General features: G+C 37.8%; 1 protein-coding gene across 5 annotated transcripts in view; it reads left to right on the plus strand.

Moving 5' to 3' along the window:
* NR1H4 (nuclear receptor subfamily 1 group H member 4) overlaps positions 1–26,880 on the plus strand; it is a 71,031-nt gene that overhangs the window by 42,341 nt on the left and 1,810 nt on the right. For 3 of the 5 annotated variants that reach the window (XM_036865940.1, XM_036865938.1, XM_036865942.1), the window contains 6 exons: positions 8,399–8,551; positions 10,483–10,616; positions 12,116–12,214; positions 12,539–12,638; positions 18,126–18,272; positions 25,674–25,787. In XM_036865940.1, the coding sequence (XP_036721835.1) occupies positions 8,399–8,551; positions 10,483–10,616; positions 12,116–12,214; positions 12,539–12,638; positions 18,126–18,272; positions 25,674–25,787 (747 nt within the window). The remainder of the gene's footprint in view (positions 1–8,398; positions 8,552–10,482; positions 10,617–12,115; positions 12,215–12,538; positions 12,639–18,125; positions 18,273–25,673; positions 25,788–26,880) is intronic. The other 2 variants (XM_036865941.1, XM_036865939.1) reach the window with 1 other exon arrangement.

The following is a 26,880-nucleotide window of genomic DNA, read 5'->3' on the forward strand; positions in this document are numbered from 1 at the left end:
TGATTGGTGATCTATTTGAAGTTTATAAAATTGTTCACCTCAGAGGAACACCATACAATCATGTGTTATTATTGAACATTTAATTTTTAACCTACTTAAGCTAATGAGATAACTATTAATAGTGTGTAGATTCTCTCCCTTCATTCATTCAACAACTATTTATTGGGTGCCTGGTAGGTACAGACACCACTCTTGGCCTAAGGGTATAACAGTGAATAAAACAAAGTTTGACAGAAGAAAATAAAATGTGACTTGCTGATGGTTTGGAGGTAGAGTGGGAGAGAAAGAGAAGAGACAAAAATGACTCCAAGAATTTTGGTCCTAGCAACAGGGAGATGGGTGTGAGATCTACTGAAAGGGGAAAACTGGGGAGGAGCAGGATTGGGTATGTAAAAGCAGAAGATCCATTCTGGACAGGTTAAGGTTAAGGTGCCTGTGAGATATCCAAGCGGAGAAGATGAGTAGGTGGTTAGGTTTGTGCATCTAGGGTTCATTAAAGAGACCTGGGCTAGAGATATAAATTTGAGAGGTCTCAGTACATCAGTGTGTTTAAGCTGCATTTAAAGCCAAAGGGGTGGATGAGATCACATAAGGATTCAATTCAGTTAGAGGACTGAGAACTTAGCCCTGGAGTGCTGGAATATTTAGAGGTTGGGAAGATCAAGGTGACCTAAAAAGGTGAATGAGAAAGAGGGACCAGCGAGGAAGAAGGAGAACCAAGAGAGTGGACTCGTGGAGGCCAGTGAAAGAAATTGACTCAAGAGGGAAGAAGCACATAACTGTGTCAAACACTGATGGTGGTTCAATGAAGGGGAGCACTCAGAATTGAAGCAAAGTGGAGGATCCTTTTCAGTGGCATGGTGGGGGTAAAGCCTGATCAGCATGGGTTTAAGAGAAAAGGGAGGAGATCAAGTAGAGACAGCCAATATGGACTACTCTTCCAAGAAGTCTTGTCATAAAGAGGAGCAGAGAAGCAGGGCAATGGATGGAAGGGTGGGGGTCAAGGGAGAGTTTTATTTTAAGGTGGGGTTTGTTTAGAAGGGGACCAGTCCATCTTTAGTAAAAGGAAGGAAGGCAGATTATGTGGTGCAGATACAGATAGACTGATGGATTTCATGGTGGTGCACGTGGGAATTCTCTTTTGATATATTCGATTTTCTCAGTCAAATAAAAAGCTCAGTTGCTAGCTGAGAGTCAGAGGTGGAGAAGCGGTGTTGAGAGGTTGAAACGGAAAAGTTGTAACAAAGTCTAGGACAGGAGCTGACTAGGGACATGACAGGATTGCCTGCAGTATGGAAACCCCACCCCAGATTTGCTGTCAGGAACACATAAAACTATTAGTATGGTTGTGTGTTTCTTCCTGGCACATTGAGGCTACTCAAGTGTAGGCATGGAGTAGGTGAAGAGTTGGGTTTAATCAAATTCAACAGAATCAAAAGAATTAAAGGAGATAGATGTGGTACATATATACAACGGAATATTACTCAGTCATTAAGGGGAACAAAATTGTGCCATTTGCAGAGATGTCGATGGACCTAGAGACTGTCATACAGAGTGAAGTAAGTCAGAAAGAGAAAAACAAATATCATATAATATCGCTTATATGTACAATCTAGAAAAATGATTCAGATGAACTTATTTTCAAAGCAGAAATAGAGACACAGATGTAGAGAACAAACGTATGGATACCAAGGGGGGAAATGGGGGTGGGATGAACTGGGAGATTGGGATTGACATATATACACTACTATGTATAAAATAGATAACTAATGAGAACCTACTGTATAGCACAGGGAACTCTACTCAGTGCCCTGTGGTGACCTAAATGGGAAGGAAATCCAAAAAACAGGGGATATATGTATATGTATAGCTGATTCACTTTGCTGTACAGCAGAAACTAACACAACATTGTAAAGCAGCTATAGTCCAATAAAAAGTAACAGCAAAAAAAAGAATTAAAGGAGATAATTTTAAAATTAAAAAGCAAATAAGATTGGTTGTCAGTGGGAAGGACAACTGGGTGTCCTGGGGACAAATGTGGGATGGAGATATTTTACTCTATATTCTTTTATATCTATTGAATTTTGATCCATAGAAAAGAATGAGCTCGTCAATAAGTTATAAGATAATTTTAGATACAGATAAGTGATGTGAAGAATGTAAAACAGAATGGAAAAAACATGGCTAGAGCACATGAAGGGTATGCTATAGATAAAGTGGTGATACCTGAGCTGACACAGAGGATGAGAGGGGTTCTGTCTTCTTTATTATTATCATCATCATTATGATTAATTACAGCTAACTACAATGCCTTTAATTCTGAGCTTGAGTGGGAGGTGATTTATTTTTGGGTTATTCAAAATCATTAGGCCAAATAATCTGACCTTTTAAAAATTGTTAAGAGTAATTATGTTTATTTATGTTGCTAAAATGAGGTAGATTTGTTTTCTTTCCCAGTTCAGTTATGTGGTTGAGCTGATAAATAATTTTTTATCTTTGTAAGAAAGATCTTAAAAACCATTAACCTGTAGCTTGTGCCAATCAACTTATCCACATGGTACCTGGCAATGTCTTACACCTTGATCCTGTACTTTCTGTTAATAGGTTAAGGCAAAAGGAGAAACAGACTCAGAGCTGCCTCCAGGGCACATGCCCGCAAAGGCAATTCCCAAATGAGTCTAGAAAGAGTAATCTCATTGAGTAGATAAGGAGATTCCTTGCCCACCTCTCTAAGGATGCTGTTTGTGTTTCTGCAGCCTGCTTTTACCCATCAGGAGGGAGGACAAGATGTGCTGTTATACAGAATGTTCTGGTCCATGTCTTCTGGGCTTGGGGACTCCCTGTTCCTCCTGGGCATTTCCCTCCCTCACTGGCTCATATTCATTGCTTGAGACTGCATGCAAATACTACTGCTATCCTTGGCTTAGCACAGGGGTTGGCAAACTTTTTCTGTAAAGGACCAGAGAGTCAATATTTCAGGCTTTGCAAGTATTAATGTCTCTGTCTCAGCTCTTTGACTCTGCCATTGTAGTGCAAAAGCAGATATGTAAATGAAGATCTTGGTTTTGTTCCAATAAAACTTTATTTATGGATGCTGACATTTAAATGTCATGTAATTTTTACATATCACAAATATTCTTCTTTTGATTTTTTGAACACATTAAAATATGTAAAACCCATTCTCAGGTTGTGGGCCATACAGAAATATGCAGGGAGCCAAATTTGTCCTTGGGCTGTAGTTAGCCAACTCCTGGATGCTCCCTATCAGCGCTTCAGGGCCACCTGCATCTCCTTGTATCTGAACTTGGAACTTCCCCATTGCTCCTACTCCTGCATTCTTCTGCACCTGTCTTGGGCCATGTTTCATCATAAATTTACTCTGGTTTCTGTCTCTCTGAGATTCATCAACATTTTTGATATACTGACAGAGTAGTATTCAAACATTTTTATAGACTATGTTATTTTAATGAACTTTTATTTCACACTTTTTTTTTTTTTTTTCCGGAGGGAGTATAGAAGTTTGATGAATGCCCTTTGACTACTAAGTTGTTTGTTGATTTGCCTACTTTGGAGTGACATTAGGCAACTTCCAAAAATAATTCAAAGTCAGTTCTTTTTAAACTTATTTAAGAAAAAAAAAATTAGAAATTATAGTGATAAAAGTAAGTGTTGGAAAATCAGGTAGACATTTTTTTGTGGCTCCCTAACAGATAAAGGGGGAAAAAACCTTAAAAGCAACATTAACAAGAACTAAATAGTCAAGAATAATTTTTATCAACTGTATCTCAAAAGTTTGAGAGTTTGCTTTTTCAAAAACAATGATCTAAAACAGCTCCTGCCAGGTGATCAGGAGTCTATTACTGAGTTCTAAAAATTTCAGCAAGCAACTCAAAGAGAGGAATTGAGATCCTAAAGTCTAAGAAATTGTGTGATGGAGCTTACCTGGTTTAGTATTGGCAGCTGTTCTCTCTAGTTTGTGCTACTTTGCAGTTTTCTACCAGTGAGACAGAGGTGGAGCAGACGTCTGGAGTGGGGAGGGAGAATAGGATGTTTCCGAAGAAGTTTTGGAGATAGGGATGAAACTGCGGAGCACTTCACATGCAAAATGGGATTTGGGGAGATTAACGTCAAAAGACAATTTTTAGGAATGTGATCTCCTTACTAGAAGGACAGCATAATATAGTGGTTAAGAGCATAGAGTATGGAACTGAGCCTATCAGCGTTCAAATCTGAGCTCTACCATTTACTATCTGTAGGACCTTGAGCAAATTACTTAATTTCTGTGTAACTCAGTCTCCTTATCTATAAGAGAGATAAAAATACGTCTGCCTCATAGGATTGTTATTAGTGTTAAGTGAAACACCATATGCAAAGTGTTTAAAAGTGCCTGCTACAAAATAAGTCCTGTAAAAGTGGATGGTGGAGTCCTTTTTATTCTATGGTCTGCTGAGGCAGAACTAAAGGCAGACTTTCTTTAGGCCGTATTGGATGTTAAGATAACTAATTCCTCAGTCCTATGTGTTTGTTGCTGTTTAAAAAGTCAGGAGACCCTTAGAGGTTTAAACATCAACCAACATTTTATTGATTTCAAAGTAATGTGTGGCCTACTGTCAGTCCCTGGAGTCCAGTATGTGCATGTGTGTCTGTGTGGGCACGTATGTATGTATGAGTTGGGAGTAGGGTATGGTATGGGTTCTATCTGTATAAAGAAGCAGAAAAGCAGGACGTCCAATATTCTGCATAACTGAGGGATCCATTTTACCATCCTATAGCTTATTCTCGTGCCACCCCAGGAAGCCCCCTAGCGCTACACACTCCCCCAAGGGCAATGCCAGCCCTGTCTATTCATCTTCGATTACCAGGGAGCCTCTGTTCCTCAGTGAATTTCCTTTCCATTCATTTTCAAATGACTTTTCTGATATGGGCTTTGTTGAATATGCACAAGATAGAGGCAGAGTTATGTGTATGGATTGATTTGCATAAGTATAAATACAGTATATGTAGCCTTATTTAAATGATAGAATGATAATATTGTGTTGCCACCTCAGAGTGAAAGCTAATTAATTCAGCTATTGAGATGATAACGATTCCTTTCTCAGTTAATACCAGAGCAAAAAAAACCTGCAGAATTGTCCTAGCACTGTTCCTTTGACTCATCGTGGAGTAAGGAATTTTATTTCAGTTCATTATTGAGCTATCAAGATCTATCATGGTTTTAAAGGGAATTGTTCCTGGGAGGGGCTGAAAATTAGTGGGAAGATTGACTCAAGTAAGCTAAAGTGGTCATTGAGATCAATCATTTGGTATCAGGAAAAAAGTTCTTTTTTCTTTTTTTCTTTTCTTGTCTTTCTTTCTTTTTTTGTCTGTAGTTTCTTTTGAATTGCATGATGTGGTGTTTGCACTCCCAATATCAACACTGATCTGAAGCACAGTCTTTTTTTAGACTTTATGTGGTTGGATTTGACATTTAGGAAAATGGTAATACCTTTCCTACTGAAAGTTATACCAGCTCACAAATTCAAAAGCAAGTCTATGACTTTTTTAACCTTGACATCTCTAACTTTTTCTTCAGCCTGTTTTCATATTGAGTTAGTTATAAAGTCCTGAATGTTCCTCTGTTTCCTCCCCCACCACCGCCCCATATAGGTCAGGCATCAGTCACCCTCTGGCCATAACAGCCTCTTGCCTCCAGTCTCCGGTCTCCCTGTCCCACCTTTCTTGACCTTGCCCCAAGGAGTCTTCCCAACATGCAGGTTAGGTTAGACCCTCCCCTGCCAAAACCCTCTAAAGGCTTCTCTCTCTCTCTCTCTACTTGATATAAAGATTCAACTTCTTTGCTTGGAGTTCAAGGGCATTTAAGCATATTCTGTCCCACTACATGCCCTCATCCAGCTCCCACTAATTCTCCCCACACTCTGCCCTCCCATCAAGATGGATTATCTACCCTTCCTTGGAATTTCCATAACTCCGTGCATTTGCTCATATCCCAGACTGTCCTTCCTCCCTCAAAGTCCATGTTTCAAAATCCTACTTATTCTCTGAGGTCCAGCTCAAATTCTACTTCCTTCATGAGTTCTTCTGTGATTCCCCCTACTTGGAATTAATCAGGGCCATTCCCAGCCCATATAATGCCTTTTCCTCGGACACTAGACTTTTAGCTGATGGGAAATTGTCATATTATACTTATTTTACTAGGACAATTTTTATTGCCTTCTGCTTGGAAAATTGTCATAACAAATGTGCAAATCACCAAGTCTATGATGGAATTGCTGTCTCCCTTTAATGTGGCACATCATTCACAAGCATTTAGTGTGGCCATGAAATGATCACTTTTTCATCTACATTCCAATAATTTATTACTTAATTAGCTATCCTATCACTCTACATTTTTATTGTGCTGTGATTTTACTTCTTTGTCTTCCCCCTAAGTTGGAAGCTCTGAGGGACAAGGAATGTTTTCTTCATCTTGGTATCTCCCTTGCATTCTCTGATGCAGCTTTCCGGTAGTAGATATTTAATATTAAGTTATTCTACTCTCTTGTGATGCAAGGGGGGCAATTATAGCATAGTGGTTAAGAGCATGGGCTTTGGTGCATGACTGCCTGGATTGGAATCTTTTTAGTCCAATTATTAACCATGTGATCATGGCCAAAATACTTAACCTCTCTGTACTTTTTTCTTCATCTGTAACATGGGGACACATAATATTATCTTCATCATAAAACTGATATGGAGATTAAATAACTAAATGCAGGTGAAGTGGTTAGAACAACAGAGAGTGGGTGCTTAGTAAATGTCAGCTGTTATTCCAACAGGCTGTTAAAATAGGAAGGACACTGCTGTCTCAATTTTGGCAAAGGCATGAAGACAATAGATGCTACATTCCAAAGTGAGTCCATCTTGCAGTGGGTAGTTAAGAACTAGTTAAATACCTCGCTTAATTTGAGGGTATGAAGTGAGCAGGAGTTGGAAATTAGAGAGTGATCTTTAAAGATTTTGGAACATGTGATTAGTGTGCTAGGAATCCCACATTCCCATTGCAAAGGGGTGGGTGGGGTGTGGCTGTCTGCCCCTGGGGGCCACCGCTGGAAAGTATGGGACTTTTGTGAGAATTAGAAAAAGGTGTCCCCCTTCCCCAGATAAAATCTGTACACTAAGGAGGCCCTGCTGCCCCAGGCCCAATGGAAGGGTCTTCAACAGGATCACTCAAGGAGATTGACATGTATTCCCTGCAGCTGAGGGACACTGAAGATGGGTATCTGACTTTCACCTGAGAAGCTGAAAGGGCAAGAGGGTGGGTGGCTGACTTCTCATAGGTAAGTGGGAGCAATTTTCTCTGAGTTTGTTGGAGCAGAGAAAACTGGCATGGGGTTGAGTCCATGGAGTGGAGGGAACTCAGAAGAAAGAGGACGCAGGTGAATTGCCAAATTCCTAGATGCTGAAGAAGGAGATGCAAGCCATGGGCTAGAAGAGAGACATATTTGCCCTCAACAAGGAACTGCAGAGGAAAGTATCCCAGTGATGGGAGGAGTTCTCAAAAGAACCCAAACCAAGGGAGAAAGAGTCAGTTTCCGAAGCTTGCTAGATACAAACCAGCTTCTAACAACACCAGGCAAGTAAGATCTTTCCTGTCACTTCTTCCCCTGCCTCCCCCAGCCCTCTCCTTATTCACCACTCCACCTCGACTCCGGAAGTGTCAGGAACCATGGTCATCCAGGTCTATGGGTGGAGGAGGAAGAGGAGAAGCAGAAAGGAGGCCAGTCAGTCCCCTCTCCACCTCCAGGAAGCTGAACTGTAGCAGCTGTAGCTGTGGCTGCATCCGCTCCGGGGAGATGTTTATTTTAAAGCATGGTTGGCATGTTTATTATTATACCAAGCTGCGTATATTAAGTACTGAATTGAAACCTCAATACTCACTTCCGAGTCTGACCTCTGCATCCAGAACTGATCATTCAGTCTGCCTCTCTGCCTCAGCACAGCCCAGGAACACGGAATTTCACTAGTTTGGTTGTTTGCCTCTCTTTGTTCTCAACCAACCTGTAAACTGTAAGAGGGCAGTGATACCTTATTCACCCCTGTACCACCAGCACCTAGATCTCATTAGTACATAATGGTCTCCCAGTAAAGATACACTAATGAAAGTAATCTATCTTTTAAAACAAACCAAGATTTTTCCAAAGAGAGGCTATAATTCAAATGTGTCTTTATTTTTGAGAAATAAATCATTAACAACAGCAGCCATCTGGACCATGCAGCACAGCCAAAAGTACATTTGTCACCGATATGGTCAAGGATGGCCTGGGTGCCCCGCAGGGGCTCATGAGAAAAATGCTCTGGCATCTCTCAATCCAAGTGTGTTGTTAGGAGCCTCTTACTTCTTTCTGTGTTTCTTCCCCAGGTTTCTTCAGGAGAAGCATTACCAAAAATGCCGTGTACAAGTGTAAAAACGGGGGCAACTGTGTGATGGACATGTACATGCGAAGGAAGTGCCAAGAGTGTCGACTAAGGAAATGCAAAGAGATGGGAATGTTGGCTGAATGTATGTATACAGGTATTCGCAACAAGCAATTAAATTCCACTAAAAATCTCTTAAGGAGGCAGATGTCAGGTAACTCACATGATTAGAATTGTACGTCACATATTAAAGAAGAGACTTATTAAGCCATCTAAGTTCTTGGAAAGGGTAATGAACCACTGAAATTGTCGAAACTGTCAGCTAAAGAGCTTCTTATGCACCTGAAAGAAACAGCTGTGTTTTGGTGTCCATTGTTGCAATGAATTATACGTGAAGTGAAATGGCGTTAACATACAGTCAAAATAACATGTTTTAATAAGCTACAAAGAATGACGGTCTAAATGTTTCCTCCAAATAGGATTTAATATCCTTCTTATTTATTGTTTAATCAGCATAAAAATTCACAGTTGTGGGAAAAATTAAGAATGCTCTGTAAGGTGTAACTGCCTGTGAATTGTCTAAATAGAGTTTTAAAACTAGTCATTTTAAGACTCCTTTTTCTCTTAGTGCGGCTTTGAACCAATTTGTATAGGTTTACACAGGAAATTAACTACTCTGAGTTTTAATATAATTCGGTCCTTCAATCAGATAAAGAGGCACTGTATTAACTGCTGGCTTTGTGAGAAACCATAATCTTCATCAAAATTTGGAATGCATGCTAGTACATAACATATTAATTTTTCATTCTGCAAATTCTACAGACCACTCAGATTCTGAGATATGTCCTATTCCTGCTCAAAACACAAATAATAGACAAACAAACATCACCAAGGGGATGACAACATTCAGAGAGGGAATGCCACATGAAATAAAAGCCTTTGGAAGGTGACTCCAGTTCTATTGTTCCCCAACTGCAGGCAACTGGGATGGACCCAAAGAAATAACGCGTGCAGGAGGGGGGGAAAAATAGGTCAGTGTAAATAATCCAGCTCTGGATGGATGAAAATTTTATAGTGCCCGATCACAATCTCTTCTTAGCGTATATGAAACAAGAGACTGCGGTAGGGGCTGTGGCTGGAATCCAATCTTGCAGTGGAAACACTCACTTCGATCCTGGGTGGTTCATGTTCCTCATCACTTAAATATGAACCTGTTCCAACAAAGTCCTGAGGACATTTTTCATGACTCCACCTACAAGAGTCTATAATGTTATTTATGAAAACACAAACTTATCTAGTAACAGATATAAGAGCTTTTGTATGATCCTATAAAATAAATGCCCTGGACAAAGAAACTCTTGGAACTTCGTTTCATTAACATTGAGAGAATAAGGAAGTTAAATAGGAACATGGGAGATTGTTCTTCATTATTGTAATAGTTCTGTTTAAGTGTAAATTTATGATATTGTATGATTATTCAAAAGAAAATTTCAAAGTCCCCTGGAGTTATTTTCATCTGTAACTATATTCTTAATCATTTATACAGTTCTGAAAATTAACAGGACTTTAAAATTTTTCCCTAAAGGATGTTGACATCATTTTACTCAACACGTTTACTTTTGTGTTTAATGTGAAATTGGATCTACTTCTTACAGTACAGTTATGTAAACATCAATGGAAAACAATATTAATCCTATGTTTTGAAACACTAGCTTTCAAGGCCCCCTAGGCCAGGAAGAGGGTGAGTGTCATTCACCTTTTTTATTGAATACCTTACATTTGTACAATGCTCTGGTGTTACAAATTCTTTGCAGAAAGCTCATTTTAAAAAATGACCTAATGATATTTAATCTACAGAAAACTCTGTGGGGTAAATATTATTCTCATTTTACCAAGGAAGAAACTGAGGCTCACAGGAGATGCATTTCTTGTTCAAGGCCAAGTCTTGAAGTGTCAGTAGGGCTAGAATTAGCTCTGTGCTGAATGGCAAAGGAGAACTTTTGAGCCGACCACACCTCAGCCGCCTCGTGACCACACACCCAACAGGACTTTCCTTGGATGGCGAAGATTCTCTGTTTATGTTTTCAGGCTTGTTAACTGACATTCAGTGCAAATCTAAAAGACTGAGGAAAAACGTGAAGCAGCATGCGGATCAGACCATTAATGAAGACAGTGAAGGACGTGACTTGCGACAAGTGACCTCGACAACTAAGTCATGCAGGGTAATGACAGGCCAGCGCGTCCACCATAGCCGGCGGCTACTGAGCTTCTAGGATGTTGTGACTTGGGCGGGGGGCTGTCACACCAGGGCCACAGCCACAAGCAGAATTTCATTTCAAGTGTGCATCAAGTGCTTTTTAGGCAAGAGAGTAATACATGCTTCCATGTAAAGATTCAAAGGATAGCAGTTATGTAAACATGGATGAAGTAAGATAAGTGAAAGTTCTCCATCTCCCTGATCCCATTCTCCTCCTGCTTCCCAGAGGTAACCAGTGTGAATGGTTTGGGGTTTAAAACGAGTGTCAATGTCATTTTTTTCCCTGTCAGTGAGAAGGGAGGCTCAGACTGGAAAGGATGTGGACTCAATAGGGGTTTGTGGATTAGTCCTTATCAAGGGCTAAAACAGGGTGAATACACATCTGTGGGTCAATAGAGAAAGGCCCTTCTCCCTGAGGTCGCAAATTACTCAAGAAATCCTTTGAGTGACTCAGGACAAAATAGAGGAATAGCATCTTGGATGCTTAGGCAAACGCATTGTGATAATTCACAGAACATTTGGAGGAATTTTAATTTGCCATTAGTTGAAAAACCAATAATCCATGATTGATTAAGTCACACCCTTCTCAATATTTATTATACTACTGACAAAGAAAATTTCATCCATGTTTAGTTTTGCAAATATGTTATTTTGTGTTCATTTCAGAAAAAATAATTTTACTTAAAAAGTACAGTTGACCTTTGAACAACTTGGTGGGGTAGTTAAGAATGTCCACCCTCGGGCAGTCAAAAATCCACATATAATTTCACAGTCTGGCCCTCCCGTAACCTCAGTTCTGCCCCTGTGAATTCAACCAACCACAGATTCTGTAGTGCAGTAGAACATGTTTAGTAAAAGAAATCCGTGTATAAGTGGACCCACGCAGTTCAAACCCTGTGTTGTTCAAGGGTCAGCTGTATTACTTTGTCATAGTGCTTCATCAATAACACTTTGGTAAAGGAAGCAATGAGTCGACACTATTATTCACACTCATCAAAAGATGCTAATCAGGGGGAAAGAGGTGTTTGTGGTCTGAATTGTCCAGATTGATGACTCACTACTTCAGGGGTTGGCAACATTTCTGTAAAGGGCCAGATATTTTAGGCCTTGGCCACATGGTCTCTATGAGAACTACTCAACTCTGCTATGGTAGTAGGCCTGATAGTCTTCATATCCTGATTATTATTTATTCACAAGAAATACATGAAAGGAATATTTTGTTATCCCTGTTTTATAGATAGGAAAATTACCCACTTGGGACAAATTTAGTGAAATGTGATGTGGCTTGCCCAAGGAACTAGAGAAAGCAATTACACATTATAACAGAGTGCATGCACAGTTTCTGCCATATTTAGGGCTTTTTTCAACAATTTCTGCTAGTGGTTTACTCCAGATGAGAGTACACATGGGAAACATGCCTTATAACCAGCTTCCCTGACACCTTTCATTTTTTTGCCAGTGTAGGAGAAAACTGAACTCACCCCAGATCAACAGAATCTTCTTCATTATATTATGGATTCATACAGCAAGCAGAGGATGCCTCAGGAAATAACAAATAAAATTGTATGTACAATATCTGAAAATACATGGGTTTAAAGTTAATATTTTCTGGAGTTTTACTACCTTGGGGGTCAAATTTATATACGAATATGTTATTTTAAATGATTAGGGCTTAGAATTTAAGTTGTACATTTAAACTTTTTGCAGCATTAAACAAAGAGTAAGAAGTCTCATACTTAGCTTGGCAATAGTAATTGTTCTCCAAGGATCTGAAAATTTTGAGCTGGGTCTTAAAATTTATTATCTAAATATGGTTCTATAGTCTAACAATTTTATATTGATATCTCCTTCTATCTACTTATCGTTTACTTTTTTCTTGAAATTTAGTTAAAAGAAGAATTCAGTGCAGAAGAAAATTTTCTCATTTTAACTGAAATGGCTACCAGTCATGTACAGATTCTCGTAGAATTCACAAAAAAACTTCCAGGTATTTTTACATATTGTTACTTTTCTACTACACTGTACAATATTCTTGTGACATTGCGAGGCAGTTCTGTTCATTGTAAAAAGGGAATAATGCCACATCTGCTTTATAGCTTTTTATTTATTTACTTATTTTTAAATTTTTATTTATTTATTTATTTATTTTATTTTTGGCTGCGTTGGGTCTTCGTTACTGTGTGCGGGCTTTCTCTAGCTGTGGCGGTCCTGGGCTACTCTTCCGTGCGGTGCACGGGCTTCTCATTGCAGTGGCTTCTCTTGTTGCGGAGCACGGGCTCTAGGCACGTGGGCTTCAGTAGTTGTGGTACGCGGGCTCAGTAGTTGTGGCACACAGGTTTAGTTGCTCCGTGGCATGTGAGATCTTCCCGGACCAGGGCTTGAACCCCTGTCCCCTGCATTGGCAGGCAGATTCTTTTTTTTAAATTTTATTTATTTATTTATTTATTTATTTATTTATTTATTTATGGCTGTGTTGGGTCTTCGTTTCTGTGCGAGGGCTTTCTCTAGTTGCGGCAAGTGGGGGCCACTCTTCATCACGGTGCGCGGGCCTCTCACTATCGCGGCCTCTCTTGTTGCGGATGGCAGGCGGATTCTTAACCACTGCGCCACCAGGGAAGTCCCCCACATCTGCTTTAAATTAATGTGTCTAATTACTGTAGACATGAAATATTAGAGCCAGATAGGATATTTTAAATTATTTATAATAATTCTCCAAATTGATAGATTAAGAAATTGAGACTTTCCAAAGTTGTCATTCATCCATTTATTCATTTAATTACCATTTTTTGAAATGTACTCTATGCTAAGTACCTAGCGATTACCATCAAGGAGAGTGATTAAAGGCTAAAATTTAAAAAAAAACAAAAAACCATGTATACAAAGTGTTGTTGAACAGAGAGAAAATGATTCCTAATTGTATCTGAGAAAGACCGGGAAGCTTCAGAAAGAATCATATTTGAGTGTAAAAGAAAAAATGAGTTTTCCCGGTGGTATGAAAGAGAAAGGGCATTCCAAGTCGAGAGATCTGCTTGTGAAAAGGTAATGAGGCATGAACAAGAATAGGATTATGAGAAATGGAAGAGAAGATTCCGTGTGGCTATAGAATAATGTCTGTTGTGGGCTCCTTGGTTAGACATAAGGCAAGTTGGTACCAGACTGATAAGGATGCCCTGGATGGTAAGAAGTTTTTGGTGGCTTTTTTTTTTTCTTTTTGAGAGGAACATAATGAGATTTATGTTATAGATATATGGCTTTATCGGGTTTGTAAAAGATGGATTTGAATGGGGAGGGACTGCAGGCAGGGAGGGTCAGTTAGTATGCTACTGCACCAGTCCAGGTAGAGGGCTTGAAATAAAGCAATAGCAGTGGGAGAGAGAAGAGGAAACAAAATGAAGAGAGACTCAAAGATTGGTAGGGCTTGATGAACAAGTGTATGTATGGGATGAGGGAGAGGGACTTATCCATAGTCATTTAGATGGTGCCAGTACAGAAAGTGGAAGTCAAGGTTCTTGTCTCCCACTGCCACTCCTCCCTCATTCTTTCAGCCACATTATCAATGTTCTCTAAGCCAATAGGTTTAAGTTGTTTCAGTGTTTTTAAAATATTTTAGTACATTAGAATCCATGGTCTAGTAGAGTATAATAAATATCTTGTATAGCAGCATAACACTGTAATATTAAATTACAGAAGGTAACTTCTGATGTAGGATTGTAATTAGACAGTTTAATTTGCTTTCTTTTGTCAGCATTATGCTATTATTTTATTAAATGTGTCATGGATAGACATAAGCTTATATAAAAGTCATAAGATGTGGGGAGAATGTTCTTATTATCATTGAAACATTAATATTCTCTCATTTATTTATTAACAATGAAAGAGAAACTTAATTTGTTATATGCTAATTTGGCTGAAGGCAATCATGAATTAAAAAAAGATTGCGGGGCTTCCCTGGTGGCGCAGTGGTTGAGAATCTGCCTGCCAATGCAGGGGATACGGGTTCGAGCCCTGGTCTGGGAAGATCCCACATGCCGCGGAGCAACTAGGCCCGTGAGCCACAACTACTGAGCCTGCGCATCTGGAGCCTGTGCTCTGCAACAAGAGAGGCCGCTATAGTGAGAGGCCCGCGCACCGCGATGAAGAGTGGCTCCCCCGCTTGCCTCAACTGGAGAAAGCCCTCGCGCAGAAACGAAGACCCAGCACAGCCAAAAATTAAATAAATAAATAATAATTAAAAAAAAAAAAAGATTGCGCAAGAGTGATAACTGTGGGGGGAGAACTGGGAAAGGGAGAATATGATGTTCTTGGTTGTTTATGGGAAAAGGTTTTTCAGTTCAAATGGTCAGTTGGTATTGAATCAGGAAATAATTGAAGGCGAAAAAGTATCTTATTCATAAGAAGGTAACTTATCTGAAAACAATGGCAATATCTTACACACTTCTTCATTTCCAGTGCCTAACCTATTTCCTGAGGGAGAGAAAGAGTACAATTAATGCATGTTTAACGAGTAAAGTAGAAGGAAAAAAATTTAAATGCAGCAGGAAATAAAAGGCAAGAAAACCTTGAGAAAGAAAAAAATATCTTTTAACAATAATTATAGAAATGACAACATTATTATATATAGTAATAATAGTGATATATAATACCAGTATGAAAGGGTGTTTTGTGAAAGACCCAGCTGAGTCACTCCTTTCAGCAGTTCATGGAGCATAACCTGTGCCAGGCACTGTCCAGGGTGCTGGAGACTCAGCATGGCTCCTGCCCTCAAAGGAGCTCTTAGGTTCTCTAAGGTAGTGACTTTTTGAAGAGTCATAATAAAAGACTCAAGTTCTCAGAACAGGGGAAGGTTATTCATTATCAACAGGAAAAGAGAGGGTCAATGCAGAGCTGCTACTTAGAGAAAATGTTCTGCTGCTCTCATTGATCAGGCATTTGTGACACTGAGGTGAAAATGAGACTTTAGGACTGATTTAAGTTTCTAGGTTATATTTTAGGAAGAGAAACAAAGGGGTGATTCAGAATCTTGGGTAGAGGGAGACAGGGAGTATAGTTAGAAAAAGCCTGTTCTTTACTCTCACAATCTGATTTTATACTTGGGGAAAAATGCAAATTATCGAAAGGGACTTAAATATTTGCTTATCAACATAGGGGTTGAATTTAGAAGATCAATGGACTTTGATAAAAAGTCCTACCAGATACTGCTGAACTGAATGAATAAGCATTTTCAGAACTCTAATGGACAACTGATGAATTCATAAAAGTGCTAACAAAAGATCAAGATAAAAAAAATTAATTACATGGGACTGAGTGAACTGATGAGGATGATTATAATTTTTGTAACTTTCTGTTTGAATAAAAAAAAAAAAAAAAGTCCTGCCAGAGACATTTCCAAACATCCTTAAAATCATGCCTCAGAGAGCTGGACCATCTCAGAAGGCAGGCTCAGCAGGCAGGAAAAGAAGGAAATTTTCACCCCATTTTTAAAGCTTTGTATACAAAAACTCCAAATAAATTGGTACCCATTGTAAGTAATTCAATCATGCAATTCAAACAATGCAGAAACTTATGGACCAGAAAGTTAAAGTCCCCTTCACAGCCATCTGTATCATCTTTATTATAGGCAACTATTGACAGAAGTCTGGTTTGATTTCTTTCATATATTTTAATCTATACACACATACACATACATAGATTTTTTTTAAACATGTAAGTGAGATTATATAGTACATATTTGTTTTGGGGTATCTTTTTTTCTTTAACATCTTGCCATATATGTAAATCAGCCTCATGCTTTTAACAGTTGCATAGTATTCCATTGTAATAATAATAGTTAACATTATTTAAGTATTTGCTGTATGTCAAGAACTGTACTAAGCATTTAATATGACTGCCTCATTAATACTTCTGCCAATCCTAAGGGGTGGGTGCTTTTATAATCCCTATTTTGGAGATGAGGAAACTGAGACGCTAAGAGATTGAGTACATTTCCCAAGACCACAAAGATAGTAAGTGTCAGAGACAGAATTTTATTCTAGGCAATCTGATTTTAGAGACCTTATTTTATACTGCCCTCCTATGGATCTACCATAATTTATTTAAGTAATCACCATTAATGGACTCTTGCTATGTTTTCAGTTCTTCAATTCATTCATTTATTCATTGAGCAAGTATTTTTGAATGCCTACCATCAAGGTAGTGACTTTTAATCCTTAGCATTACTCTCTTCTCTGAACTCCATTGTTATTTAATGTTTTTCTAGGGCATTTAGACCCTGATGGCATTAGTTTATCTCTATGTGTGTTTTGTGTGTCTATGTGTCTGTGTGTACATATATGCATGTAAATTTGTGTTTGTTTCCCATTCATTCATTTAGTCATTATTAACTTGCTGAATAGTCATTATTCAACAAATAATTCTTGGATACCTATTATATGCCAGGCACTTGGGGTACAAAAGTGAATAAAACAGGCAAAGTCTCTGTCCCCAAGAAGCTTATACTCCAGGAGAGGTGGCAGATAATTAACAAATAAGCAAATAAACTTATAATATCATGTCAGGCAGTAGTAAGTTTTATGAATGAAAATAAAGCAGGTAGGGACTAGTGAGTGCTATTTTAGGTAGGGTCACCTTGAAGCAGAGGCCTGCATACACTGAGGGAGTGGGGCATGGGGATAGCTGGGGAAGAGCATACACCCTGAGGCAAAATCAGACTTGTGTGTTCACCACAGAGCCAGAGGTCTGTGTGACTGGAGCACAGTAACTGGGGAGGAGGTGATGAAGGAGAAAGTGAGGTCAGAGAGGCCGCTGGGGACTATAGCATATAAGCCTGCATAAGGACTTTGGATTTTCTGGGCAGTGTTATATTTCTTCAGGTCATCAGTTTTTTCCCATATGTCTCTGATTTTCCCTACCCCACATGCACAGCGCTGAGCTCAGAGCAGATACCTCAGCATGGCCCTGATTGGTTTTTTGGTGGGCAGGGTGGAATGCTACCCATTCTTCACATTGATTAAAGACTCACGAGTTGGCCAAATATTCATTGAAACCTCTGAATACATGTAAAATGTTTTCTGGCTTGTGGATGCTTCCATTCTGCAGAGTTGACCCTCTCTGACCCTCTCTGATGTGACAAGATATGACTAAAATAATGGCTCAAAGAGAATCTACTTTGTCTCCAATATTTCATCTGAATCAGCCTGTCTTTTCCATAGTATATAAGTATACATATTCCGTATGGACTTGATATCCTCTTTAGTCTGGACTTGTTAAATAAATCCTGCTCAATGAAGATAAAAGTCAGCTTCTATTTGGGAGAGTACAATAGATACTTATTGACTCAGTTTAACTGCTCAATCTTAAAACAATTACAAAATCACTTTATGGAAAGGTTTTATCAATGGGGATGATGGTGATGATGAAATATTGTTATACAACATTCACAATTTTTGCTATTGATTTGATTATCATCTTCACTCAGGGTTTCAGACATTGGACCATGAAGATCAGATTGCTTTGCTGAAAGGGTCTGCAGTTGAAGCTATGTTTCTCCGTTCAGCTGAGATTTTCAGTAAGAAACTTCCAGCTGGACATGCTGACCTATTGGAAGAGAGAATTCGAAAGAGCGGTAAGAAATTTAGCTAATAGTAAAAAGTTTGTTCCTGCAAGTAAGAATTTGTACATCCCATGAAGGCAGGCCTCTTGCCTATCTTATGCAGTTATATGCCCATTGTGACTAGCATAGAGAATGACACTAAAAAGAATAGATGGGAATTTAGTGACTTGGTTCAAAAATTCTTGTTGTAATAGCAAAATACCAAAAAATACTCTTTTCACTGCATTAAGATGAAGGACCAAAGGAGAAATTTTTTAAAGATTGGAATATTAGTCTGATTTTTAAAATAGCATAAAGGAGCTGGGATTATTCAGTCTAGAAAAAGATTCATTTATTCAAAATCTTCAGATATGAATGACTATGTATCAAACTATTATCCATCTCGATGCAAAGCAAAATAAGAAATAATACTAATAGCAACATTTATACATCATTTATTAGGTTTCAGACACTGTTCTGAATACTTTATATGTATTAGTTCATCAAATCCTCACAAAAATCCTGTAAGTTCTGGTATTATTCCCATTTTATAGATGAGAAAACTGAGACAGAGAGTGGTTAAATAACTTTTCCAGAGACAGACATGAAGCCTGACTTCAGAAGCCATATATATTAACCACTATACTCTACTGCCTCTCAAGAGATAAAAATGAAATAATGAGTGAATAACACAATTTAACTTACTATGGAGGAATACTGTGACAGGGAGGGTATGGAGATGACAATGTATGGTCTTTGTCCTCCAGGAACTCACAGACTAGTGGGGAAGGTGTACAAGCAAGTGATTCTAAATCAATGTGCAGTGTAATAGGGACTATAAGGAATGTGTATGTAAAATGAAATTGAAGCGTAAAGATGTGCCTGCCTTCCTGTGAATCTACTTGGTGAGTCACAAAAGGCATACAAAGTTGACAATTGAACCATGGAGGATGATTAAGAACTTGTCAAGCCACAAAAGTCTGAGAAAGGCATTCCAAGAGATATAGCCATTATAACATAATAATATAGAAATTGCAGGTGCAAAGATGTGGAGAAATGAGAGAGCATCTATGTATAGGACTCACAAATACCTTGATATTGCTGGAAAATAATATTTGTGGAGCTGAAAATGTAGTGAGTACTAGATTATTAAGGAAGGCAAATGCCACAAAAGTACCTTTAGTTCTTATATAATGGGGATTCTTGGTAATATTCTGAGCAAATATGATATGACCATAGCAGTACTGTGGAAGATCTTTCTAGCAGTAATGTGAAGGAAGGTTTGGAGGAATTGAGACCAGAGGCACGTCTCTATAAAGAGACCAATGCAATAACTAGGTGAGAAAACATGAGGGTCTTGCAGGTTAAAAATATGTAGTGATCAAAAAGAAAAAACCTTGCTTGAGAACATAAGTTTCAGAACTTGTGATACTGTAAGTTTCAGAAGAGTTCAAGAATGAAGTTTTCCAGAACACAATCTGCATGAATAAAATGCATGCCTCCAGCTCATAATAAGATACTTTACCCAAACATCAACCACGTATTGTGACAATAAAAACCATCCAAACTCACATGCTGCTTCGTACTTTATTATCTATAATGATGCTTCCATTTATTAATATTTATGAATTTGCTTCTTCCAGTGGATTTTCAGAACATTGCCTCTTCCCCACACCACAGAAAAAGCTGATCTTGCAAGATGACCTTTCAGAATAACTTTTTATTTTTATATAAATATAACACATTCTTATTTCTACTGTACATTTTATTCCAGAATAACATTTCAAAGTTACCCTGTTTAAGCCTACAGAACTCTTTAAAGAACATCATGTGAAATTTCTTTTCTTGTTCTTCAAATTCATACTCTTTTGTTTGCTTTTATCAAATCCCATCATATATACAAAGATACTGTCTCCTGATACACATTTACTTAGTGAGGGTTACAGGGTTTATTTATATTAATTGAGGCTTCAGAACACATATCTGATACAACCTGTGGCTGAGTTGTCTCTACATAATTCTAGTGCATCCATTATTTTATTCCTAATGTGGTATTATGCAAAATTCATTTATAAGCTGGAATTTTTAATAAATATCGGAATAATCATATGATACCATAAAATATGATAGAACTGAAAAGGGCTTGCTAACACTGAATGAGTTTACATTTTAGCATTAAGGAAATTAGCAATAACTTCTCACAGACTTAACAGAACAACTTGGTCTATGTTCACTTCAAATACAAATAACCTCTGAAATTTATAGTATTTTTCGGCCTTTTTTGATTCCCCGCAACAGACATGAGTGAAATATTCAATTCAGTAAGTGTTTATCAGGATGAAAGTATACCTTGTGATTTTACAATGATTTGCTTTTACATGCATCATCTCCTTAGTATTTCCAATGGCCCCTAAATGTGAGTGCTATGCTCCCATTTTATAGATGGGGAAACAGGCTTAGATAGGCTAGGTGACCTGCCCAAGGTCATACAGCTAATCAGTAGACTGCCAGGAAGTGAACACAGGTGTTCTACTCAAAGCCCAGTACTATTTCTACACATTGCACCTGTCACTCACTAAGATATAATATTTGCCCAACTGTCAGCTGGTAGGGAATATTAAGACCCAGTAAGACATGGTTCCTGCCTTTTGGTTGAGTGAGAAAGCATAAGCAGCAGCTAGCAATTTGAAATTGCTTTTAAGCAAATGATAAAATGAATAAAGACAATGAGGTCAGAGGAAGGAGAGATGCTTATTAGAGTGATGAAGTTGTAGTAGATAGTAAAATATACTGTACATAGTATATTGTGCTTAATTTTTCTGCTCTCTAAATATATATGATTTTGCTGCTTTAACCTTGGCAACTTGTGCAAAATGAAAACAATAAGAACTAAATTCTCTAATGAAGCACATATAAGCTGATTATCAGTTCATAGACAGTCTTTGAAAGAAAGGTTGGAAATGTACAGAAACAAATGACAATATTTATGAGAAAGTTTAATTTAAGAATTAGAATTCTTACCAACTCTCATGTTGCTTTTTAAAGTTGTCACACAGTAATTTTGGCATGGGCAAATTTGGGAGTCAAACTATAGGAAGAAACCTCTTCAAAGTAAAAGAGATTATTAAAGTAATAAAAGCGTCAGTATTTCCATTGCCCCTCAGCAGTATTCCCCAAGCCTTCTGTACTTGACCAGTTTAGGACATTATGTATTTATTTATGTATCTGCCTTCTCCGTTAATCTGTAAACTGTTTGAGGACTTTTCCCAGCACCATCACAGTGCCTGGCACAGATGAGGCACACAAAAATTGGTGAATTTCATTGAGATGAATCTGGAACTTGACAGTCCAAATCCTGGCAACTCTTAAGCATCATTATCCTAAGATAAATTTTAGCCAGTAGGACTACTGGAAAGTATGTTATTTATTAAATATCTTAAATATTTTACATTGAAAGCAGTTATTTTTTGAATTGCTACTGTGATGGCAGCTTTTTACTCAAGGCCAACAGTATGGTACAAATGACTCACTGAGTGGAGGTTAGCAATTGAAACAGAGGCCAAGGTCCAATCTCTTAGCACCAAGAGAATGTTTCCATTGTCTGAATGGCATCCTTTCCCCTAGCACATCTCACAGCTATGTAACCTTCATCGCTAGGAACAAACAAAACATAACATTGCCTAATTTAACAAGCATTTATTAATCTCCTACTCTGTCTCCAGCAGGACACTAATTACTAAGGATACAGAGAGGAATAAGAAACATCTTTACTGGTCAGGCAGTCTGCCAGGCATTGGGAATATCGCAGTTGACTCCTGCTCTCATACACTGTATGTGGTATTTCACACTCTAATGGGAGGGAGAGATATGAATTGTGAGAGGTGCAATAGAATTGAACATAGAGAAGGGAGCAACTAATTCTGCTTCACCATGACAGGTAAAGCTCCACAGAGAAAGCAAAATTTGAACTTGGCCCTGAAACATGGGTAGGATGTCCTAGCCGAACAAGGATGCCTTGTATATGTGCACTTGTGTATAATACACACACATACACACCTTGGCTTTATTTTTGTCCCCAATTAAAATAACTTAAAAGAGCATAGTGTTAATTCTATCACATGGTTATTCTCTCAGAGAATATTTCTTATCACTGGACAATTAATTTATCAATCACAGACCTCTTTTATTTTTTTTTTTAAGGCAAACAAGAAACAGAAGCAGAAACAATGGTTTTTTACAACTGAACATTTCCATGGTAGTCTTTGTGATTAAGTTAGAAAATAGCCCCCTCTTGTGACCAAAAATCAACTAATTGGACTTAAGAGTAAGTTTCAGAAAGGAGTAAACAGGAAAACAGGAAAAGACTGCCCCTTCAGGATGATGCTATTGTTACATTTCTTAGGTTAGAAATTGCTGGCTCATAAACACTTAAAACACCCCTTTGTTTATGTTGGTGTGATTAATTCTGATTACTGACTCTAATTCCAAAAGCAGGTTTATATTTTATCTATCCTGTAGGAAAATAATTTTTTTAAACTCTTCTATTATTTATTTTCTACATTTTCTCTATATTCACTGTTGTTCTTTACAATGTGCACAAGACAAACAGTTGTAATAAACATTTTAACCTGTTTTTTCTTTTTTTTTCCAAAAATTATCAATTGCAATTAGATAGCTAATGGAGGTATCATCTTTGGAGGGTGAGAGAGGATTTAGAAAAACAAATAAAATAGAAAATTAGGTAGTCAAAGATGATTTCATAAATATTTTCAGATCTGTTGCCTTTAATCTTATCTCCAAACCCTTATATACTATTTAAAATAATGACACAGTCGTGAATTATTATTTTAGGTAACCACAATTAACGGGTGTAATACCCAACTATTGAAGACTGCCATTTTTTGAAGATGAAAAAGAATAGCTTTATTAACAAATACAGATTTTAGCTTAGCTTTAATACCTAGAAAAATACTGAGGCAAATCACTGATCAGCCAATTTGTATTCATCCCTAGCAAACTGCAGAATGCAAAAACCAAACAAAAACAAAAATATAGCTTTGTAAACACAAAAGTACATGAGCTTAATCGAAGGTTAAGATGGAACTAATGTGTTGACCCAATTCTCCTGAATAACAACATTAAGAGTTCTTTTTATGATTATTTGCTCTAACATTTATTGTGGGTTTACTATGAGCCAGGCATGGTGCTAAGAACTCTACATATATTATCGCATATAATACTATTGATATAACTCACATTTCACAGATGAGGAAACTGAGGCTTAAAGAGTTTAAGTAATGTGCCCAAGATCAAGTCATAGGTCAGCTTTTAAACTCAGGCTTACTACCTCTTAACCACTATGTTTGTTGGAAACCAGGACTAGTAGTCCCAGCCTCACACACTCCAACCCTCTGCATTTTAAGTTGTATCTCGTTTGGTCGTGGGTATTCAGTTCAGTCTGTAACAGCTGGATAGAGGGCAATCTTCCACATGGTGTCATCCCCAAGTTGCTCAACAAAGACACTGTCGTTAAGAGAGCCAACTGGGGTCGATTAAACGTCAAAGGAGAAGAAAGTGTGCTACTTTGACTAAAGAGAGAAAGGCCAAGGATTCTGTTTGAGAAGATTCTTTAGATTCATCTAAAGGTGAGGATTCAGGCTTTCTGATCCTGTGAAGTATAATATTAGATGATAATTATACTCTTTAGCATCTGGAATCCAACTTTATTCTGGTGTGTTTCAACTGAAGCTCTAAGGCTTTTAGGTCGGGCTTGGGATGGAATAGAGTAGTCTATTCTAGTGTGGACCAATTCTGGGAAACTCATTCTCATCTTAATTCATCCATAAGTCACAACACACCTTTTTTTTTCTTTTTTTCTTTTTTTTTCTGTCTGTACAATTCCCCAGTCAAAGCTTTTCTGGAGTGGAGCCATGCACAGAACAGGCACCAAACTAATAAGTGTTGAATGATTGGGGGAAGTGGCACAAAGGAATCTTAAATTATGAAGAGGAGTAAGTTATAAAGGAGAAGGAAGATATTCCAAGTAGAGAGAACATGTACAAAACTGGGCAATAAGAATTGTTTAGGGAACTCCAAGTGCCTGAACATGGCTGGAGTATAGGCTGTGTGATAGAAAGATAGTACCCCTTAGTCACAACTAAGAGCCAGGACTCTGGAGCCTACTAGCTTTGGTTTGAATCCTGGTTCCACTTCTCACCAGCTGTGTGTCTTTGGTCAAGTTACATAACCTCTCTGTACCTATCTCATGGGGTGTTAGAAAGATTAAATGAGTTCTAGCATAAGAAGTGCTTAGAACAGTGCCTAGTACATAATGAGTACTCAGTAAATGTGAACTCCTATCGCTATCATGTGGGTGAGTATTGGGTGGTGGCAGAGGCAGGGGACGGGTCCAGGAGTTTCCTATGTAAAAAGGAAGAACATTTATGCCAATAGCCATGGAGAGTTTTTGAAGGTTTGTAAGAATTGGGGAGACAGGGTGTGGTTTGAATTTTAGAAAGGTGATTCTGGAATGGATTAAAGAGGACCACACTGAAGACAGGAAGACCAGTAAGGAGGCAACTGGAGTAATCCAGATGAAAAGAAAGGAAGGCTTAAACTAGGTCAACCAGATGCAGTGAAGAGGGGAGGGTGCAGCAGGTGAGAGTTAGCTGGTCAAATACGCAGGACTTGACTCAATCCAGGCACTGGACTGAGTTAGAGGAAGGCTGAATCTTGGTTGGCAGGTGGCGACAATTGGATGGGTGAGGATACCAATCACTGAAAATGGGAACATCAGGAAAGGAGTGGATTTGGAGGAAGATGGGGAATTTAGTTCTATACATGGTGTCTTTGATTTTGGACACACTGAGTTTGAAGAGAAGGGCCAAGTACCATTGCCTAATAGGCAATGGATAAACAGGTTTGGTACTTCAGAGAGAGATCAGAACTCTGATACGAATTCTAGCCAGTGTATTAAGTAGAGTTTATATTTCTGGACTGAAGAACAATAATTTTTTGTTGGTTAAGATGCTGTCTATGTCTTGATTATAGATAATAATGTTAAAAAGATTAACTAAAGCCCATCTAGAACATGGTGAAGTTCAGAGATTCTTTTGGTAATTCGAGAACATTATCATTTATTGTTACACAGTAGTGACTAAAACAAAGGTACTGCCAAAATCAAAGACATACAAATCGCTGATTAGGTTATATTTTGAGGATTTTAACTGATCTTCTTTGCAATACCTCACCTTTGGCTGGGACATTTAATATATAGTCGTTCTTTAAATGTGGCTGGGACGTTTATCAAATGTCTGCATATGGGTATAAGTATTAACATGTATGTATATATATATAATATGTTTGTAATTTTACACTTTTCAGTCATTCAAAAATTTTACTATGCCTCTGCAATTTTTCAACTTTCCCCCATAGGTATCTCTGATGAATATATAACGCCTATGTTTAGTTTTTATAAAAGTGTTGCAGAATTGAAAATGACTCAAGAAGAGTATGCTCTGCTTACAGCAATTGTTATTCTCTCTCCAGGTAATTTCAATGTTACATTTTTATTTTTATGCCATTTGTTGGTTTTCCCCTCACGTATAGTAGTAATATTAAAGAAAATCTTGGATAAAAAACATAAAGAGAAAGTAAAATGGCATATAATTCCACCAGTCAAATTGAACCATTGTTAACATTTCAATGTACTTGTTCTCAGCCTTTTTCTAAACATCATACTCATTCATTCAGTAATTTCATTTTGAACACCTTATATGCACTAAACATGTTTCTAGACATTGTGGGATATAGCAGCAAAGAAACAGGCAGGATACAGCTACACGGAGCTTACACACTAGTAGGGTGAGAAAGACAATAAATAAAGAAATGAATACAAATAATTTTCAGGAGGTGGTAATACTACAAAAAATATAAAGATGTGGGTATAAGGAAAGAAAGTGGCAGCAAAATGCTGTTATAATCAGTGGTCAGGGAAGGCTTTTTTAAGGGGTTGAAGTTTGAGCAAGGACATAAATTATATACTTTTAACATAATAAAGAACATACTGTCTTTAAGTGTACTTTTCCCATGTCATTAAATAATTATATTGGTAAAAGTTTGTTGTAATATGTACATCATATTCTATCGTATGATGTACAGTCATTTACTCAGTTGTTACCATGTTTTGATATTCAGGATGTTTCCAGATTTGTTGTTGCTGTTGTTTTAAACAATGTTGAAATGAATACCTTTGTACATAAAATTTGTCTATATTTTTGATTAATTATTTGGGAGTAAGTGATGCCATGTTCATGATTTGTAAAGCTTAATTACAACGATAGCCTTAAACCACTTTTATACATGATACTGAGGCAGAAGCTAGTTGTTAGTTTGTTTTACCATAAGAAATTATAATTTAAAAAAGAAAAACTTTTCAGCGGTACATACTAAATTTACACACATTTATACCCTATAACCCAGCAATTCCAGAATATACCCACCAGAAATGATACTTATGCCCATCATAGAGTTTACCTTGAGTGCGTTTATTACCTACTCCAACCTCGTACTGCTCCCTGCATGATGGGCCAATAAATCAAGAGACAAGGTGTTGGGACAAGGAATAGCAACTTTATTTGGA

Source organism: Balaenoptera musculus, chromosome 10 (genome assembly GCF_009873245.2).
Source record: "Balaenoptera musculus isolate JJ_BM4_2016_0621 chromosome 10, mBalMus1.pri.v3, whole genome shotgun sequence".
NCBI lineage: Eukaryota > Metazoa > Chordata > Mammalia > Artiodactyla > Balaenopteridae > Balaenoptera > Balaenoptera musculus.